At 54.0% G+C, this 17,992-nt stretch overlaps 1 protein-coding gene across 14 annotated transcripts in view; it reads right to left on the reverse strand.

Moving 5' to 3' along the window:
• Positions 1–17,992, reverse strand: part of LOC129469976 (uncharacterized protein C17orf113) — a 73,229-nt gene that overhangs the window by 8,283 nt on the left and 46,954 nt on the right. For 8 of the 14 annotated variants that reach the window (XM_055257240.2, XM_055257239.2, XM_055257237.2 and 5 more), the window contains exons 3-4: positions 3,891–4,039; positions 428–538 (exon numbers count right to left, since the gene is read on the reverse strand). In XM_055257240.2, the coding sequence (XP_055113215.1) occupies positions 428–538; positions 3,891–4,039 (260 nt within the window). Of the gene's footprint in view, positions 1–427; positions 539–3,890; positions 4,040–4,835; positions 7,348–9,293; positions 10,026–16,977; positions 17,039–17,992 lie in introns of those variants that run through there. The other 6 variants (XM_055257238.2, XM_063629024.1, XM_063629025.1 and 3 more) reach the window with 4 other exon arrangements.

A 17,992-nucleotide genomic window follows, 5' to 3' on the forward strand; every position in this document is an offset into this window, starting at 1 on the left:
GATGTATCATGAAAACTATTATTTAAGGGGATGGGCATGATCACATTCTGTAAACTCTCAGGTGCCTTAAGAGCTCAGCTCCAGACTAGGGGCTGATGAGATGGGCCCCGGGGACCCAGAGTGGAGGAAGGGCAGTCTTCTCTCTTGCAGAAGGATCCAGAACACAGGAGAGAGGCCTGGGGGGAAGGAAATGGCATCCCACTGGGCTACAGCTGGGCAGAAGGGGAAGGGGCAGAAGAATCTAGAGAGAGGAGAGGATGCGATGGTTAAAGGACCAAGAGTGCCTCTTCTGCAGCCAGGGGTGGAAAATACAGACCACAGCCCCTTTGCCACTGGTATTCCTCCCAGAAGGACTCTGAAAGCCCAGCCTCCAGCCCTCTCCCTGCCCAGCCCCCTCCCCAGACCTGCTTTCACTACTTTGTCTCACCGCTGAGTTGAACCTCAGGTGGCAGATGTTACAGGAAATGAACAGCTTCTTCTTCAGAGGGGAGGGGACCCCAAACGTGTGGCTGATGACAGCTTTCTGGACCGGGTCCATCTGTGAAGGGAGTGGGAGGGCATAATAACTCTGGGGTTGGCTTGGGAAGCAGGGGTCGGGGGCAGCACAAAATGCCCAGAACTAAAGATGACTGAAGAGGGCCTTGGTCAGCTTCTAGGAAGAACTTTCCCATCCTGTGGATGTTGGAAAGAGAAACAGCTAGGCCAGGCGTGGTGGCTCACACCTGTAATCCCAGCACTTTGGGAGCCCGAGGCAGGCATATTACCTCAGGTTGGGAGTTCGAGACCAGCCTGACCAACATGGAGAAACCCCGTCTCTACTAAAAAAAAATACAAAATTAGCCAGGTGTGATGGCACATGCCTGTAACCTCAGCTACTCGGGAGGCTGAGGCAGGAGAATTGCTTGAACCGGGGAGACAGAGGTTGCGGTGAACCGAAAGCACACCATTACACTCCAGCCTGGGCAACAAGAGCAAAACTTCATCTCAAAAAAAAAAGAAAAAGAAAAGGAAAGAAAGAAGAAACAGCTGCCTGGGTGCAGTGGCTCACGCCTGTAATCCCAGCACTTTGGGAGGCCAAGATGGGTGAATCACCTGAGGTCAGGAGTTCGAGACCAGCCTGGCCAAGCGAAACTCCTTCTCTACTAAAAATACGAAAATTAGCCAGGCGTGGTGGCACGTGCCTGTAGTCTCAGCTACTCAGGAGGCCGAGGCAGGAGGCCTGAACCTGAGAGGCAGAGGTTGCAGTGAGCTGAGATTGCGCCACTGCACTCCAGCCTGGGCAACAAAGTGTGACTCCATCTCAAAAAAAAAAAAAAAAAAAAAAAAAAAAGAGAGAGAAGAGAAAATAAAAGAAAGGAAAAGAAAAATACACAAGCCTCTCCCCTGGCTGTCTTTATTTGTCAGCCTGGGCTTCTGCTTGGAAGCAGGGTAATGGCCAGAGTGCCCTGCATGATTCTGGGACATAGAACTATGTCCTGGTGATCACCTTGGCATCTCTTGGTGCCCCTTAGGTCATTATTTTTGTTTTTTTTTTCTCCTTTGCAATAATTACAACTATTGGGACAAAGAGTTGGAAACAAGGAGAGGCAGGGAAGAGACAAAGAATCCTTCTGTTGGAATTTCCTCTCCCATCACCCAGGCTTCATGCATGGCCCTGTGGGCTGGGGGAAGATAAGTCCTATCTCATCAGCTGTGCCACTGTCACAGGGCCTGAGGCTGCTGATGACCTTTTTTTTTTTTTTCCTAAGATGGAGTACTGCTCTGTCGCCCAGGCTGGCGTGCAGTGGCATGATCTCAGCTCACTGCAACTTCTACCTCTCAGGTTCAAGTGATTCTCCTGCCTCAGCCTCCTGAGTAGCTGGGATTACAGGCACCCACCACTATGTCTGGCTAATTTTTGTATTTTTAGTAGAGACAGGGTTTCACCATGTTGGCCGGGCTGGTCTTGAACTCCTGCCCTCAAAATGACCCGCCTGTCTTGGCCTCCCAATGTGCTGGAATTACAGGTGTGAGCCACCATGCCCAGCCATGACGACCTCTCTTGAGAGAGTGAGAGCCACAGCCAGGGGAGGTGGGGGGCCAGTGGGGGGTAGGGAGCAGCAAGTGGAGGCCTAAGGTTCCCTAAGGAGTAGGATCGTTTCTTTGGAATATTAATTTGGATTTTTTTTCTTTTCTTTATTATTTTTTTGAGATGGAGTCTCCCTCTTGTTGCCCAGGCTGGAGTGCAATGGCGGAGCCAAAATCTTGCAACCTCCGCCTCCTGGGCTCAAGCGATCCTCCTGCCTCAGCCTCCCGAGTAGCTGGGATTACAGGTGCCCGCCACCATGCTCGGCTAATTTTTGTATTTTTAGAAGAGATGGGGTTTCACCATCTCTGTTGGCCAGGCTAGTCTCAAACTCCTGACCTCAGGTGATCAGCCCACCTCAGCCTCCCAAAGTGCTGGGATGACAGGCGTGAGCCACCGCACCTAGCTTCTTTTCCTTATTTTAAATCATTTTTTTCTTCTAGAAAATTAAGGCTTTATGTTCCCGTTTCTCAGGAAGTTGGGCCAAATGCAGTTGTCTGAAGTTGTCAAGAACTTTCCAGGCCAGGCGTGGTGGCTCACACCTGTAGTCCCAGCACTTTGGGAAGCCGAGGTGGGAGGATCCCTTGAGCTCAAAAGTTTGAGACTAGCGTGGGTAATATAGTGAGACCTCATCTCTGCTTATATAAAAATAAAATAAAATAAAAAAGGAACTTTCCAAACCTTCCCAAGAAAACAGAGCTTAGAGAGAAGCACATGGGTGTAGAAACTTCCTTGAGAACAGAAAGAGGTTCAAATTTTCACAGCACCCAGGGCCAGCAAGGGGCTCAGGGGACAGGACCTCAGAAGAGAATGGCCTGCATGGGCCCCCTGCAATTGGAACCACGCCTTTCAACAGTGAGCCTGTCAGCAAGCGACAGCGAGGACTCAAGACCAGAGGACCACCCCCGAAATGCCTCAGACTCCTCAGGACCTCTGTCTAACTCTGGAGGGTGGGAGGGAAGGGATTCCTAAGTGTGACGGAGGTGGAGTTTGCCACCATCTGCTCAGGATGGGGCACGCCACACCCATGATTTCATTTGAGTTTTCAAAATTTAAAAAAACGGAGATGGTTGCTGATCCCTCATATAGTGAATTAAAATTCATACAGTTGTTATGCACACACATGTACAAGGAAATGTACAGACTAGGACACACACACAGCACAGAAGCTTCAGGCAGTTACAAATGCTCAGACAAGCAGAACAATTCACACTCATGCACACAAAGGGCACATGACCACAGGTAAACTCACAATCACCCAAACCACACAAAAACATACATGCTCAGAGGGCAGATACACGCCAAACGCACACTTAAAAGACACAAGGACACAATAAACCCTCAGATTGCACAGGCACATACCTTAATTACATAAAATTACCCACGCACAAAGAGTTGTTTACAAACACGCTGGACACCAAAACACAAACTCACATCCACATATAACATACAAAGCCTATAGAAACTACAACAAAAAGGCAAAGGTTACACACACACACACACACACACGTCATCCACAGGAGCGCCTACACAGAAGCTTAAGTGGAATGCACAGACTACAGGCCCTTGCAGGCCCAGCAGCTGTGATGGTGGGGGTGGGGAGAGGGCTGACACCATCTTGTTCCCCAGCCTAAGAGAGAGCGAGGCCCTCTCTTAGGATCCCAAATAGGGGTCCCTATTTGGGGAGCACCTATCCCCTCTGGGGGATGTTGGAGAAAAAGCTCCTGGTTAGACCCAGCTGCTGAGAGCTGGCCCCTCTGAACCCACCTTCTGTGCCCACCCACAAGCTTGTGTGCATGCCCCCACCCGCCAGCCCAGCCCATACCGTGCTGAAGTTGGGGAAGAGACTGAGCGGGGCGGCGCCATTGAAGTGGAAGGCGAGCAAGTGCTTGAAGTCCAGCGGGGGCTGCAGAGGCCGGGTGGGCAGGGGCAGGGAGGCCAGCAGGGGGCTGGGGGCGCCGGAGGCCGGGCCTGCTGCAGGAGGAAGAAGGGCAGGGTCTGAAATGGGCTCTGTCCTACCCCCGTGGCCAGAACAAGAGGCGGGTGGGCTTCTTGGGTGTGGAGCTGGGCAGAAACCTGTCTCTCTCTTCACAGAGTGGCACCAGCCAGACCCAGGGTGATTATAGCCCCCTTCTCTGTGCCTTCCTCCCCACAGCTGGGGAAGCAGAGGCAGGGAGTCCACAGCCGGAGGCTCCCAGCCCAGAGGGATGACCCTCCTGCCCCTACTGAGGAGGCATACTGAACCCCAGGGCAGTCCAGCCAAGAGAGGGACAGAGGGGTCTGGGCAGGCCCCTGACACACACACCACCATGGAGACTGCATGATATGCTGGGATTCCATTTTATTGCAAATTAAACTCAAACCCAGGGGTATTAGGAAAAGGCCAGCCCTCGCCCCTCTCACTCTCTAACTATCCTCCCTCCCTCCAGATCCCCAGGCTTTCACAGCCAGGGCTGACAGGAGGGAATGGGAACCCCATGGGCTCTGAAGGGATGTGCTCCCCAGCTCTGATGAGCCCTAAACTGCTTCCCCCAGGAGGCAAATAAGCCAACGTCCCTGGGTTGGGCCTCGAGGCCAGTCGTTGGAGGCAGCAGGTACAGCACTGTGGTTCTGCAGTCTTAGGTCTTAAAGATCTGAGGCAAAGGCAGGGGAGGGGTAGGAACTTGGAGAGCAGCTGGACTTTGAGGCAGAAAATATTAGAAAAGAAAAAAAAAATCCAACCCATCTGGGGCTTTTTTCGACCCTGTCATTGCAAAACCAAAAGTAGTCCTTTTAGATGTTTGTGTGGTAACACTATGAAAGATAGCATAGATTTATTTCACATTTGTAGGTTTTATGTCTATATTCACAGTTATACACAGAAAAGGCCTGAGGCCGCCTATTGGTGAGGAGGGAAGGAAGGGAACCACTATCTCCCTGGAACCATTGGCCCTTGAACCACCAGCTTGTGTACAGAGAGGACACTGTGCTGTGTGTCAGAAACAAGCACGGTCATCTACTCCCCAGTCATAGCTGAAGAGAAGAGACACTGCCAGGAGTGGGGCTAAGAAACAGCCAAGGACCGGACGCAGTGGCTCATGCCTGTAATCCCAGCATTTTGGGAGGCTAAGGCAGGTGGATCACTTGAGGTCAGGAGTTCGAGACCAGCCTGGCCAACATGGTGAAACCCCGTCTCTACTAAAAATACGTAAGTTAGCCAGGCGTGGTGGCAGGCGCCTGTAATCCCAGCTACTCAGGAGGCTGAGGCAGGAGAATTGCTTGAACCCAGGGGGCAGAGGTTGCAGTGAGCCAAGATCATACCACTGCACTCCAGCCTGGGCGACAGAGCAAGACTCCATCTCAAAAAAAAAAGAAAAGAAAAGAAAAAGAAAGAAGCAGCCAAGGACCAAGGACCAAGGACCAGTGTCCGTTCCCTCAGCCACTCAATTTCCAAGACCTAGTCTTCCTTCCCCAAGCCAAAAACTCCCATCTTTAGGGGGGCCCAAATTTGCGCCGAGTCCAGAAGGGAAAAGGGTGAGCTACTCCTCATCTAACTGTGTAAAGGCCAGGAATGATTTAGGGTAACCCAGATCCTAGCATCTCTGCCTACCCGCCCAGGCCCCTCTTGAGCCAGTCCCTTCCTCCACAGCCCACAGGGTGGGGGTTGGTGGGAAGCTCCAGAAGGGTGGGTGGGTGGCCTCAGGCCCCTGGGAGGCTACAGTCAGCAGATCATCTTGGGTGCAGCATGGTCAAGTCTAGGTTGGCCCTTAGAGTGCCCAGGGTCCCAGGCTGGATGGGCCGAGGGAAGGAGGCCACCCTCAGGTGAGCTGCGACCCCAGGAAGCCCTCTCCCCACCCACTCTCTAAGAACTCCACAGCCAACCCGAAGTCAAACTGGTGCAGCGGGGGCCCATCCACTGCGATCTTCACCATGTGGCCCCCCCGGCCTTCCCCGGCCCCGCTCTGCCCCCACCACCGCAGCTCCCGGCTGCGGCCGACCTTGTCCAGCAGGCCAGCGCCCGCGGGCAGCGCCAAAGCCAAGGCAGCTAGGGCGGCGAAGTCGGGGAAGAGCTCGTGCAGCTCCGAGTGCGCGCACGCCAGCTGGGTGCACAGGGCCCGCGGACCGAGCCGCCCAAGGCTGAATACCACGCGCTTAAACAGCGCGAAGTCGCCCAGCGCCCGCTGGCGCACCACGGCAGGCGCAAAGCCGCGCAGCAGCACCCGCAGCGCCCCCTCGCCATGCGTGCCCAGCTCCTCTGGCGCCTGCGGGTAGTGGCGGGGGTCGAAGATCGCTGCGAAGGCGGCCACGGCGTCCAGCGAAGGCCCGGGGTAGGAGTCCTGTAGGCCCTTCCGCATGGAGTCCAGGAAGGACCCCCGGAGCCACTCCAAGCCCCGGACCGCAGCCTCTGAGTAACCGAGCAGCTCCACGCCGCGGTAGGTGCAGCGTCCGCTGCTAGTGTCGGGGTCCATGGATGCCAGTTCCTGCAGGAAGCCCTGGAGGCGGGCCCCACCTGAGCCGCGCTGAGCTTGGAGGGAGGCCGCAGCCGCCATCACCAGGGGCTGCAGCAAGGCCAAGTCCGGCTCTTCTGCCTGCAGGACAAGGGAGAGCTTCTGCACAGAGGGCAGGGCATCCAGCAGCAGGTGGGTGAAGGCCACAAAGGTGAACTGGCGCAGGGCCAGGGCCAGTGACCCCGCCACAGGTGAGGCAAGGGCTGCAGCCTCCAGGGTGGGCACCAGGCCGGGCCAGGCCTCTGCCACTGCTTCCACGACAGGCAGCAGGGAGGCCCAGGGCACTGGCCGAGGCCCTGCCAAGTCAATAGCTGCAAGGTCCAGTGCTGCCCGGAGCTCAGGGACCAAGTGGGAACTTGGGCCACCATGGAGGCGGAATAGGGCATCCAATATGCTCTCATATTGACCCAAGTAGGCGGGGGGCTCAGGATCTGTCCGGCCAGGGAGGCAGTGCAGCTCTGCCAGCAGTGGGCAAGTGGCCCGGAGCTGTGGGCCCACACTCCCCAGGCGCTCACTGGGGAGGCTTGAGCTGAGCCAGGCCAGCTTGGGTGCAGATACGCCGAAAGCCTGCAGGATGTCCAAGAGCTGGCCAGCAGTGGCCTCGCCCTCCTGTAGCTCCACACTGCCCAGGAAGGTGGTGGCGGGCTGGCCATCACAGGGGGACACCGAAGTGGCAAACAGGGCCAGGCTGTGTGACTCCGGCCAGTCTCTGGTCTCGTCCAACACCAGCCCCACATATGGGGATGCCTTCAGGCGCTGGCAGGCCTCTGTGTGCAAGACACTGGCAATGGCCACCTGGGACAGCCAGGAAAAGAAAGGGAGGGAGGACTGAGTTAGGCTTGTCCTGAGAGGTGGAGGCAGGCAGTGCAGGTGGTGGAAAGAGCCCAGGCCTTGAGGTCAGACAGACTTAAGGACTAATCCTGGCTTTGCCACTTACTGGCTGTGCTACCTTCGGCCAGTCACTTCACCTCTCTGAGCCTCAGTTTTCTCACCTCTACAGCTCCTGGCCTCTCTAAGAATAGTCCTTCCACCCCGGCCTCCCACCACAGCCGGTCTAGTTTTCTTAGCTCTTATACCTGCTGTCAGCTAATACCAGCCCTAAATCTTCTCAAAGTGTTGTTGTGAACTATAAATGTCAACTTTTGTTGCGGTAAAAGCACTTTATGAATCATAAAGAGCTCTAGGAAAGCTAGTTTTTTCACTGTGTTTTTCTATAGCATCATCCTAGTCTGCTCTATTCCTGGGGGTCTCCCTCCACTGTCCAGCTCAGCGATTAACTGATAGGCACACTCACTCCCAACTCCCAACCAGTTACCCTGGGTCCCAGCTGTGTGCTATTTCTCTATTTGTCATCCTTGTAGGATGAAATCCAACTCCCCCACCTCCAACCCAGCCCATAGGACTTACACAGTTAGTATCTAGGACAGAGCTGCAATTTGCATGCTTCCAGGGGCCATGTGAGTGATATTGAGCTTGGAGAGGGCCAGGGATAAGCTAGAGGGAACGCCCTGCTCTCCAACTCCAGCACATCCTGCTCTGAGAGCATGGGGACCTTGCTTTTCAACACAAGTCACAAATCTAGATTTTTATATGTAATCTCCTGAGTTTTTTAAAAGTTGAAACAAATTCGAGTTTTTCAAAAACACTATGAAAACCAAATTAAACAGGCTCAGCACAGAAAACAGCCCCAAAAGAAAACTAAGTCAAAAGTCATTTCCATTTCCATTCCAGCACTTTGGGGGGCCAAGACAGGAGGATTGCTTGAGGCCAGGAGCCCAAGACCAGCCTGGGCAACATAATGAGACTCCATCTCTATGCTTAAAAAAAAAAAAAAAAAAAAAGAGGCCAGGTGCGGTTGCTCATACCTATAATACCAGCACTTTGGGAGGCCGAGGTGGGCAGATCACCTGAGGTCAGCAGTTCGAAACTGGCCTGGCCAACACGGTGATACCCCGTCTCTACTAAAAATACAAAAATTAGCTGAGCGTGGTGGCACGCACCTGTAATCCTAGCTAATAGGGAGGCTGAGGCAGGAGAATCACTTGAGCCAGGAAGGCAGAGGTTGCAGTGAGCTGAGATCGTGCCACTGCTCTCCAGCCTGGGCGACAGAGTGAGATTCCTCAGGGAAAAAAAAAAAAAAATTAAATACATCTGTGGGTCAATCAAGCCTCCAGGCCACCAGTTTGCAACGTCTGATTTAGGTAGTGAGAAGAGTGCCCCTGTGCCCGCTAAGAGGCCTGGTCTGGCCTCTTTTTTTTTTTTTTTTTTTTTCCGAGACGGAGTCTCGCTCTGTCGCCCAGGCTGGAGTGCAGTGGTGCAATCTCGGCTCACTGCAAGCTCCGCCTCCCAGGTTCAAGCCATTCTCCTGCCTCAGCCTCCCGAGTAGCTGGGACTACAGGCGCCCACCACGCCCGGCTAATTTTTTGTATTTTTAGTAGAGACGGGGTTTCACTGTGTTAGCCAGGATGGTCTCGATCTCCTGACCTCGAGATCCGCCCGCCTTGGCCTCCCAAAGTGCTGGGATTACAGGCGTGAGCCACTGCACCCGGCCTCTGGCCTCTTCACTGTTGCAGCTGGCCCAGCATCAGGCACACAGGCTCTCAAGGAAGGTTCTGAAGGGTGAAGATATGAATGAAATGCCCTAGCTGCTCCCCAAGGACCTGGCATGCTGGGGCTGTTCCCAGGTGGCTCAGTGTCCTCCCTTCCCAAGCCCTTCCCCCATACTTCTGGCTGTCACCCACCTGCATGTCCCTCACCCTCCTGGGACTGTAGTAATCGCCATGCTGTGTGCCCAGCAGTGCCTGGCACAGGTTGAACCTCTGCAGCTCGAGCAGGGCAGAGCAGCGGTCGTCGGGCACATCCTCCTTTGCCATGCAGTACACAGTAGTCAGCACAGCCACTTTGGCCGGGTCTACCTCCACCTTGACGCCCCTGGAGGCAGGGGTCGTAGCCAGGCCTGGGCAGGCCCCTCCACCTTCAGCCTGGCCCTCAAAAGGGGGCTGGCCCTGGTTGACAGCCAGAGCCTGGCGGTGGGCTCCTGAGGTCACGTGGCGCAGCAGGGCGTGGCGCTGGAAGTTGTCGGTGCCCACAGTGAAGGCGTTTTCGGCTTTGCCATGCTTGTTCCGTACCAGGGCCTGGCGGCACTCGAGGCAGAACATCAGCTTCCGCTCATAGTCAAAGTCCAGCCAGGTAAACTCCTCTTTCCAGTGCTCGTTGAAGTAACGCTTACACTTCTTGTTGGAGTTGGAGGCCTCTCCCGCTGGTTTCTTCCCTGGGGGCACCATTCTTGCTCTCTGAGCAAGGAACCCCCAACCCCCACCTGAATGCTCTTGCCCCCCTGCCTCCCCCACACACAGAGGCACCTCCCTTGACAAGGAGAGTTGATGGGGAGGCAGGCTGGGGGCAGCCCACCAGGCTAACAGGGCCCATCCATCTAAGCCTGGAGAGTTTATTCCTGCTCCGCCGGTGGGAGACTGGAGATGAAAGAGACGGGGAGAGGTGTTAGGGGTCTGTCATGGTAGGGGCGGTTTAGAGTGGAGTGGTAGGCTTCATGCTGCCCACAGAGTTCTCCCAGCTGAGGGATGGAGGGGCTGAATGGGGCAGGGGCTCTGGGCAGTGGGTGGAGTCATGCAAAGGGCCCTAGAGCATTATCCAAAGCAGGGGAGGTATGGGGACCCCAGCCCCCTCCCAGGGTCTCTTTCCACCCAGGACAAGGCACTAATTCACTTTGACTGATGAAGCATCTCAGAACTGGAAAGGCTGGCATCACCTAGGCAACTGCATTTTATAAGGGGGAAACTGAGTCTGGAGACAGGTAGTGGTTCTCAGGACCCATGAGGAATTCATAGTGAACCAGGACTAAAACTCAGAACTCTCAACTCCTAGCCCAAAAGATGACTGTGCCCTTCAGCCCACAGTCATCTATTTCATCAGAAGGAAATCAGGCCACATGGTGACTCACTCCTATAATCCCAGCACTTTGGGAGGTGGCTCACTTGAGCCCAGGAGTTCAAGACCAGCCTGGGCAACGTGGCAAAACCCCATCTCTAAAAAAAAAAAAAAAAAAAAAAAAAAATTAGCCAGGCATGGTGGCGCATGCCTATAGTCCCAGCTCCCAGCTGCTGGGGAGGTTGAGGCAGGATTGCTTGAGCCTGGGAGGCAAGGTTGCAGTGAGCCATGATGGCGCCACTGCACTCCAGACTGGGTAATAGAGCTAGACCCTGTCTCAAAAAAAAAAAAAAAAAAGACGGCTGGGTGCGGGTGGCTCATGCCTGTAATCCCAGCACTTTGGGTGGCCAAGGCAGGCAGGTCACCTGAGGTCAGGAGTCCAAGACCAGCCTGACCAACATGGAGAAACCCCGTCTCTACTAAAAATACAAAATTAGCTGGCGTGGTGGCACATGCCTGTAATCCCAGCTACTGGGGAGGCTGAGGCAGGAGAATCGCTTGAACCCAGGAGGCGGAGGTTGCAGTGAGCCGAGATCATGCTATTGCACTCCAGCCTGGGCAACAAGAGCAAAACTCTGTCTCAAAAAAAAAAAAAAAAAAAAAAATCAGCAGCAGAAAGCTGATTCTTTCCAAGCCACAGGAAGATTTGCTTTCTGTAAAGCTCCCTTCCTTACACACACAGGTGAACACACACTCACACTCATACCCATCGGTACTGTGGTTCTGGGACGGGTAGCCCAGACCTGGGGCCCCAGACTGAAGGCAGCTAGCTGGTTGCCTCTACCTCCCTCACTCTGCCACCTCCCCAGGCACGAGGCCAGGATGAGCAGTTCAGGACTGAAAAGCCATGTCCAGCCATTGGCCAAAACCTGCCAACTCTACCTTTTTTTTTTTTTTTTTGAGACAGAATCTCGCTCTGTGGCCCAGGCTGGAGTGCAGTGGCACGATCTTGGCTCACTGCAAGCTCCGCCTCCTGGGTTCACGCCATTCTTCTGCCTCAGCCTCCCAAGTAGCTGGAACTACAGGCACCCATCACCACGCCTGGCTAATTTTTTGTATTTCTAGTGGAGATGGGGTTTCACTGTGTTAGCCACGATGGTCTTGATCTCTTGACCTTGTGATCTGCCTGCCTCGGCCTCCCAAAGTGCTGGGATTACAGGCGTGAACCACCGTGCCCAGCCAATTTTTTGTATTTTTAGTAGAGACGGGGTTTCACTGTGTTAGCCAGGATGGTCTCAATCTCCTGACCTTGTGATCCGCCCGCCTCGGGCTCCCAAAGTGCTGGGATTACATTGGGATTACAGGCGTAAGCCACCACGCCCGGCCTTAATTCTACCTTTTAATTATCTCTCCAACCTGTGTCCTCCTCTTCATGCCTAACTGTAACTACCATTTCTGGAATGTGAACTGAGGCCCTGTGCTAAGTGCTTTAAATGATCCAGGGCAGACCTGGATGACTCTCTGTGGCTGAGATATTATCCTTTCGGAGAGGACAAAACTGAGGTCAGTGGCTTTAACTGGCTTGCTCCAGGTTTCACAAGCAGTTAAGTAGCTGAGGCTCAATCAGAACCCACGTCCTCCTGACCCCAAAGACTGTACTGAGACCCTGGTCTGTACCGTCTCTCTCCCTCCAGCTGCCTAGCCTTGGCCCAGTTCAGGCCCTCACGGTATCACCTGGATCACTGCAGCTGCCTCAGTCTCTGCATGGTCATTTCCCCCAGACTCATCCCTCACCCAGCAGCCAGAGACAGCAAGCTCACACGTAGATCCAACTGTGTCACTCCTCGGCTTCCACCTCTTTACTGATACCCACTGCCTAAGTCTACACACCTAACCACAAGCCAACGAGGCCCTCCCCAGCCTCTGAATACTTCTGTTAATAGAGCCTCCTGCCACTCCTGTCTGCCCAATCAATCCTGAAGGCTTGCATTCCCAGTAGACACCAAGCTGTTACTTTGTCCCTGCCTTCATCCTCTGAGCCTAGAATTCCCTCACCCTCCTCTTTCCTAATTCCCACTCATTGCCTGAGAGCAGCTCAGGTATCCCTTCTGCCACGCTGATCCCCACAACCTGGGCTGGTAGCCATCCTCTAGTTCCCCGCAGCTCCCTACGCATGAGTCTTCATGACACAATATGGTGAATACAGGGATTCTGTACATATCTCCGCACTGAGTTCCCAGAAGACAAGACCATGTTTGCTCATTTTCATATCTCTAAGTCCCTGTCTGGGGCTGGGCACACAGATACCTCTCAGTAAAAGTTAGTTGTTTAAAAGAATGAAAGGGCCAGGCATGGTGGCTCACACCTGTAATCCCAGCACTTTGGGAAGCTGAGGTGGGAGGATCTCTTGAGCCCAGGAGTTCCAGACCAGCCTGGGCAACATAAGCAGACCCTGTCTTTACAAATAAAATGTTTTTAAAAAATTAGCCCGGCATGGTGGTGTATGCCTGTAGTCCCAGCTACTCAGGAGGCTGAGGTGGGAAGATCCCTTGAGCCCAGGAGTTCAAGGCTATAGTGAGCTATGATCATGCCACTGCAGTCCAGCCTGGGCAACATTGTGAGACCCTGTCTCAAAATAAATAAATAGATAAAATTTTAAACTAAAAATAAAAATATGGGAGGCCAAGGCAGGAGGATCACTTGAGCTCAGGAGTTCAAGACTAGCCTGGGCAACACAGCAATACCCCGTCTCCAAAAGATAAATAAATAAAATTTAAAAATAAAATAAAAATAGAAAACAATGTCAACACATTAAAAAAGAAATGAATGGATTCATTTCGGCCACATGAAAGAACTCTTGTTTCTGAGACTGTCAATTAGATGATCTTTTTTTTCTTTATTTGAGACAGAGTTTCACTCTGTCGCCCAGGCTAGAGTGCAGTGGTGCGATCTCGGGTTCAAGCGATTCTCCTGCCTCGGCCTCCCAAATACTGGGATTACAGGCACATGCTGCCATACCCGGCTAATTTTTTTTTTTTTTTCTTGAGATGGAGTCTCACTCTGTCGCCCAGGCTGGAGTGCAGTGGCACGATCTCGGCTCACTGCAAACCCCGCCTCCTGGGTTCATGCCATTCTCCTGCCTCAGCCTTCCGAGTAGCTGGGACTATAGGGGCCCGCCACCATGCCTGGCTAATTTTTCGTATTTTTAGTAGAGACGGGGTTTCACCGTGTTAGCAAGGATGGTCTTGATCTCCTGACCTCATGATCCCCCTGCTTCAGCCTCCCAAAGTGCTGGGATTATAGGAATGAGCCACTGCGCCTGGCCCCGGCTAATTTTTTTGAATTTTTAGTAGACACGGGGTTTCACTGTGTTGGCCAGGCTGGTCTCGAACTCCCGACCTCAGATGATCTGCCCATCTCAGCCTCCCAAAGTGCTGGGATTACAGGCGCCTGGCCCAATTAGACGATCTGAAGCTCTGAGGCTGCGGTAACTGTCTTGTCCACTTGACATGTATACCAGTGCCCTGTGTGGAACATAGTAGGTGGGTAAAACAAGGGCAGATGAGGAGAGTTCCAGGGCCGGCTGGTTTGGTGTAAGGAAAGGCTGCCAGATGGAAGTGTAACTTCTTGGCCCTCTTCCTTGGGACTTTTTTTTTTTTTCTCGAGACAGAGTCTCGCTCTGTTGCCCAGTCTGGAGTGTAGTGGCGCGATCTCGGCTCACTGCAACCTCTGCCTCCTGGGTTCAAGCGATTCTCCTGCCTCAGCCTCCTGAGTAGCTGGGATTACAGGCGCGTGCCCCCATGCCCAGCTAATTTTTTGTATTTTTAGTAGAGACAGAGTTTCACCATGTTGGTCTCGAACTCCTGACCTCGTGATCTGCCCGCCTCGGCCTCCCAAAGTGCTGGGATTACAGGTGTGAGCCACTGTGCCTGGCCCTTGGGACTCTTGAGTGGCACTTGGTGATGCTCACCACACCCTCCTAGGAATCCTCTTTTCTCTTGGCTTCTAGGATCCCATGTCCCTTGGTTTTCGTTCCTCTGTCCATCACTCCTTGGCCTCTGGAGGTCATCTCCTCCTGCCCTTCCCAACTTCAAATTGTCTAACATTTCAGAACCATCTCTGCAGACCACTGGGAAATACACAAACCCAGCCTGGCCACCACACCACTCCATCCACTGCCTTCCTGGCCTGTCTAGACAGAACTGTTGATCTATCCTTACAAATATGCCACTCTTGGCTGGATGTGGTGGCTCACACCTGTAATCCTAGCATTTTTGGGAGGCTGAGGTGGGAGGACTGCTTGAGCCCATGAGTTTGAGACCAGCCTGGGCAACATAGGGAGAACCTGTCTTTACCAAAAAAAAAAAAAAAAAAAAAATTAGCTGGGCATGGTGGCATATGCCTGTAGTCCCAGCTACTCAGGAAGCTGAGGCAGGAGGATCACTTGAGCCCAAGAGTTTGAGACTGCAGTGAACTGTGATCACATCACTGTACTCCAGCCACCCTGGGTGACACAGTGAGACCCTGTCTCTAAAAACAAAAACAAAAGCAAATATGCCCCTCTCCCAGTCATCCCTGTCTCAGGAAATGAAATCCATCCTTCTTCCTAGGTGCCCTGGCCAGAAACCTGCCCTTCAATCCCTGTTCTCTTCCACATCCAGAACCTGCTCCATCCATAGGTCTTGTTGATTCTCCCTCCAAAATCCACTTCTAACTTGTCCCTTCTCTCCACACCACTGCCTGGCGGCCTTGTCCAGGCCACCTTTATCTTTTGCCTGGACGAGAGCTGTTGCTTCCTGACTGAATGCTGGGTTTCCATTCTTAACCTCTCTTAACCAGAGGGGGGCTTTTAAAAATATACCGCTTTAGTGAGCCGAGATCATGCCACTGAACTCCAGCCTGGGAGACAGAGCAAGACTCCATCTCAAAAAAAAAAAAACCAAAAATATTGCTTTAGACCCCTCCACAACCACCCACTCCTCTAAGGCCAGTGCCAGAATTCTTTTGAGGTCTGCCAAATGCCCAGGGTTACTGACCTCTCTGGTGGCCACTTGTGTCTCCCTCCCTTCCTAGTAACACCACCCTTCTCTCTGGGTTCCTCCAGAGTGCCAGGTTCCCATCCCCCGGGTCCTTTGCCCGTGCTATCCCTTCTTCCAGAATGTTCCCAGCTGCCCTCCCAATGTTTACCTGGCCTGTTTCATTTCCCCTTTGGCCTTAGCTTAACCATCCATTCCCAGGAAGTCCCTTCTTTTCTGTCATTGCTCCCTGTTTGTTCTCTCCATTGCATGCTCCACAGATTACAAATCTCTGCTTCTATCTGTGTAGTTCTCTTGCCTCATCCTCTCTCCACCCCCCTTCTCATGCATGTTCCCTGAGGGCAGGAAAGGTAACTAACTCATGTCTGAATCCCAGAGACGGGTACAGTGCCTGACACCCAGCAAGTGCACCACACAATTGGTCAGTGAATAAGAAAGAGCAGGTGCCCAGGCAGAGAGGGCAGTGGAGCCAGCCCTTGGGCGCCTGTTAGGTGATTAAAACAGCTGCCTTTGACATCCTTTCCTCCCAAGATCCTGTGATTCTATGACCTTGCCCAGCCCACTATGCACAGGATCTTAGAATGGGGGCAGAGGGGTGCAAGAGCAAGGTGATGCCCTTCTGGAAGTTTGTCAGATCCTTTCCATGTACATCGAAGCTGCCTATCCTGGCCATTCTGCAGAACAAAAGGGTAGGTAGGTAGAGCCCGGGAAGGTGGAGATTCTAAAACGGCTCTGTCCAACACAGCAGCCAGTGGGCACTGCAGCTATTGTAAATGCAGCTGTTTAAATTACTTAGAATTAAATAAAACATTAGCATTCAGCTCACACTAGGCACTTTTCAAGTGCTTAGTAGCCAATGTGGCTAGTGGCTATTGCATTGGACAGCACATTTACATCATCCCAGAAAGTTCTATCGGACAGAGCTGCTCTAAACAGGTCAAATTCCATTGACGTTCTCCCCACCTCAACCTCAAGAAACCCAGGCTGGGTGGAGTGAGGTGTAAACAAAACTCCATGGGTCCAGTTGTGACCAAGGCTGAGCAGGAGGGCACACTTGTTGCAGACCCAGGTCTCCTCTCATCTCTCTCCACACCCTGACCAGCCGGATGGGAGCAGGAACAACTTGACAAAGACCGCAAGGCATGTAAGCCTCAAACAGTATTCATGTGGCCCCAGGATGTGGGTCCCGAGCCTCCTCCCCGGGCTCCTGGGGGCCCCTTGCTTTGGGACCCCACTAAGAGGAGTCCAGCTCTCAGCAGATAGGGCCGGGCGACCCTGCTCTGGCAGCCCTGGTGAGAAGGGGCTCCCCTGCACCCCTTCTCACCCATCCTCCCGGGGGCTGGGACGGGGAGGGCTGGGGAACTTCCTCTGGGGGGCGCGCGGTGACAGAGCCCTCGGTGGGTCCCGCAGAGGCATTAAGCCTCCGCCCGCCCGTCCCGCCCGCTCCGGGAGGGGGCGCCCAGCCCGGCCCGGCGCCCCCGCCCCGTCCGCTCGCACTCACGGAGACACAGGAGCCACCATCTTGGGCGGTGGACGCTCTGGCCGCGGTCTCCTTGGGCTCCACGGAGCGACAGCAGCCACTAGCGGCAACGGGGGCGAAGAGGGGCCAGCAGCCGGCGCCTGCCGGGGTCGCGGGCAGGGCGGGCGGCGCCCCCGAGGCTTACCTGGCCGCGCCTACTTGCCGCGCCTCCCGCCGAGCGCGCTCAGCCTGGCCCCGGCCCCACCCCCCCAGCCCCTGCCGCCGCACGCGCCGCAGCAGGAGCCACTGAGGCTAGACCGCAGGCAGCGCGGTGCCGGGGTTCATTCGGTCCGCGCATGTATCCGGGGTTCCTCGAGGGGCTCACAGCCTAAGACACAGACAGGTAGAGCGCGGTAGAGGCTGCAAAGTGTTCTGAGAGTTTGGAAGCAAGTGCTTTGAGATCACGAAGGAGCGGGCAACCAGCTGAAGGTCTGCAAGGCGGGTCAATTAGGGTTCGCAGCATTCTGGGTAAGTGAACTTTTACTAGGGGAAGGGCACTCCAGGCCGTGGGATGGCAGAGCAAGGATCCCTCTGGGAGCTGACAGGTCGCTGCAGGTTCATGAAGAATTGGGGTGGGTGGGGGCAGTGCCTGATGCTGGATGGCTGTAGGGGAATGCTGGGGATTTTGACCTTCCCACCTGGTGGGCAGCCTCCTCCAGAGGAGTTGGAACTGGGAAGCTCATTGTTTTAGCCTAGTGAGTTATTTGCAGTGGGGTTGACAGAGTGGGGAAGAGGGAGGGAGGTTGGCGTGACCTTTTTCTAGAACTCTGATACACAGCCGACCCTCATCCCGGTCTGCGTTACCCTGAGAGGTGAATTGAGGAGGTTCCCTGCAGGAGGAATGTGCAGACGTGGAGGTGTGGAGTCCAGAGGCCTGGGATGGAGCTCCAGTTATATTTAACTCTGAGGCCTTGGACTGGACACTTAGCTATGAGCCTGTTTCCTCATCTGTAAAGTGGGAATTACAACTCGGGGAGGAGGCTAGGGCAGGACAGAA

Source organism: Symphalangus syndactylus, chromosome 20, assembly GCF_028878055.3.
Source record: "Symphalangus syndactylus isolate Jambi chromosome 20, NHGRI_mSymSyn1-v2.1_pri, whole genome shotgun sequence".
Classification (NCBI taxonomy): Eukaryota; Metazoa; Chordata; class Mammalia; order Primates; family Hylobatidae; genus Symphalangus; species Symphalangus syndactylus.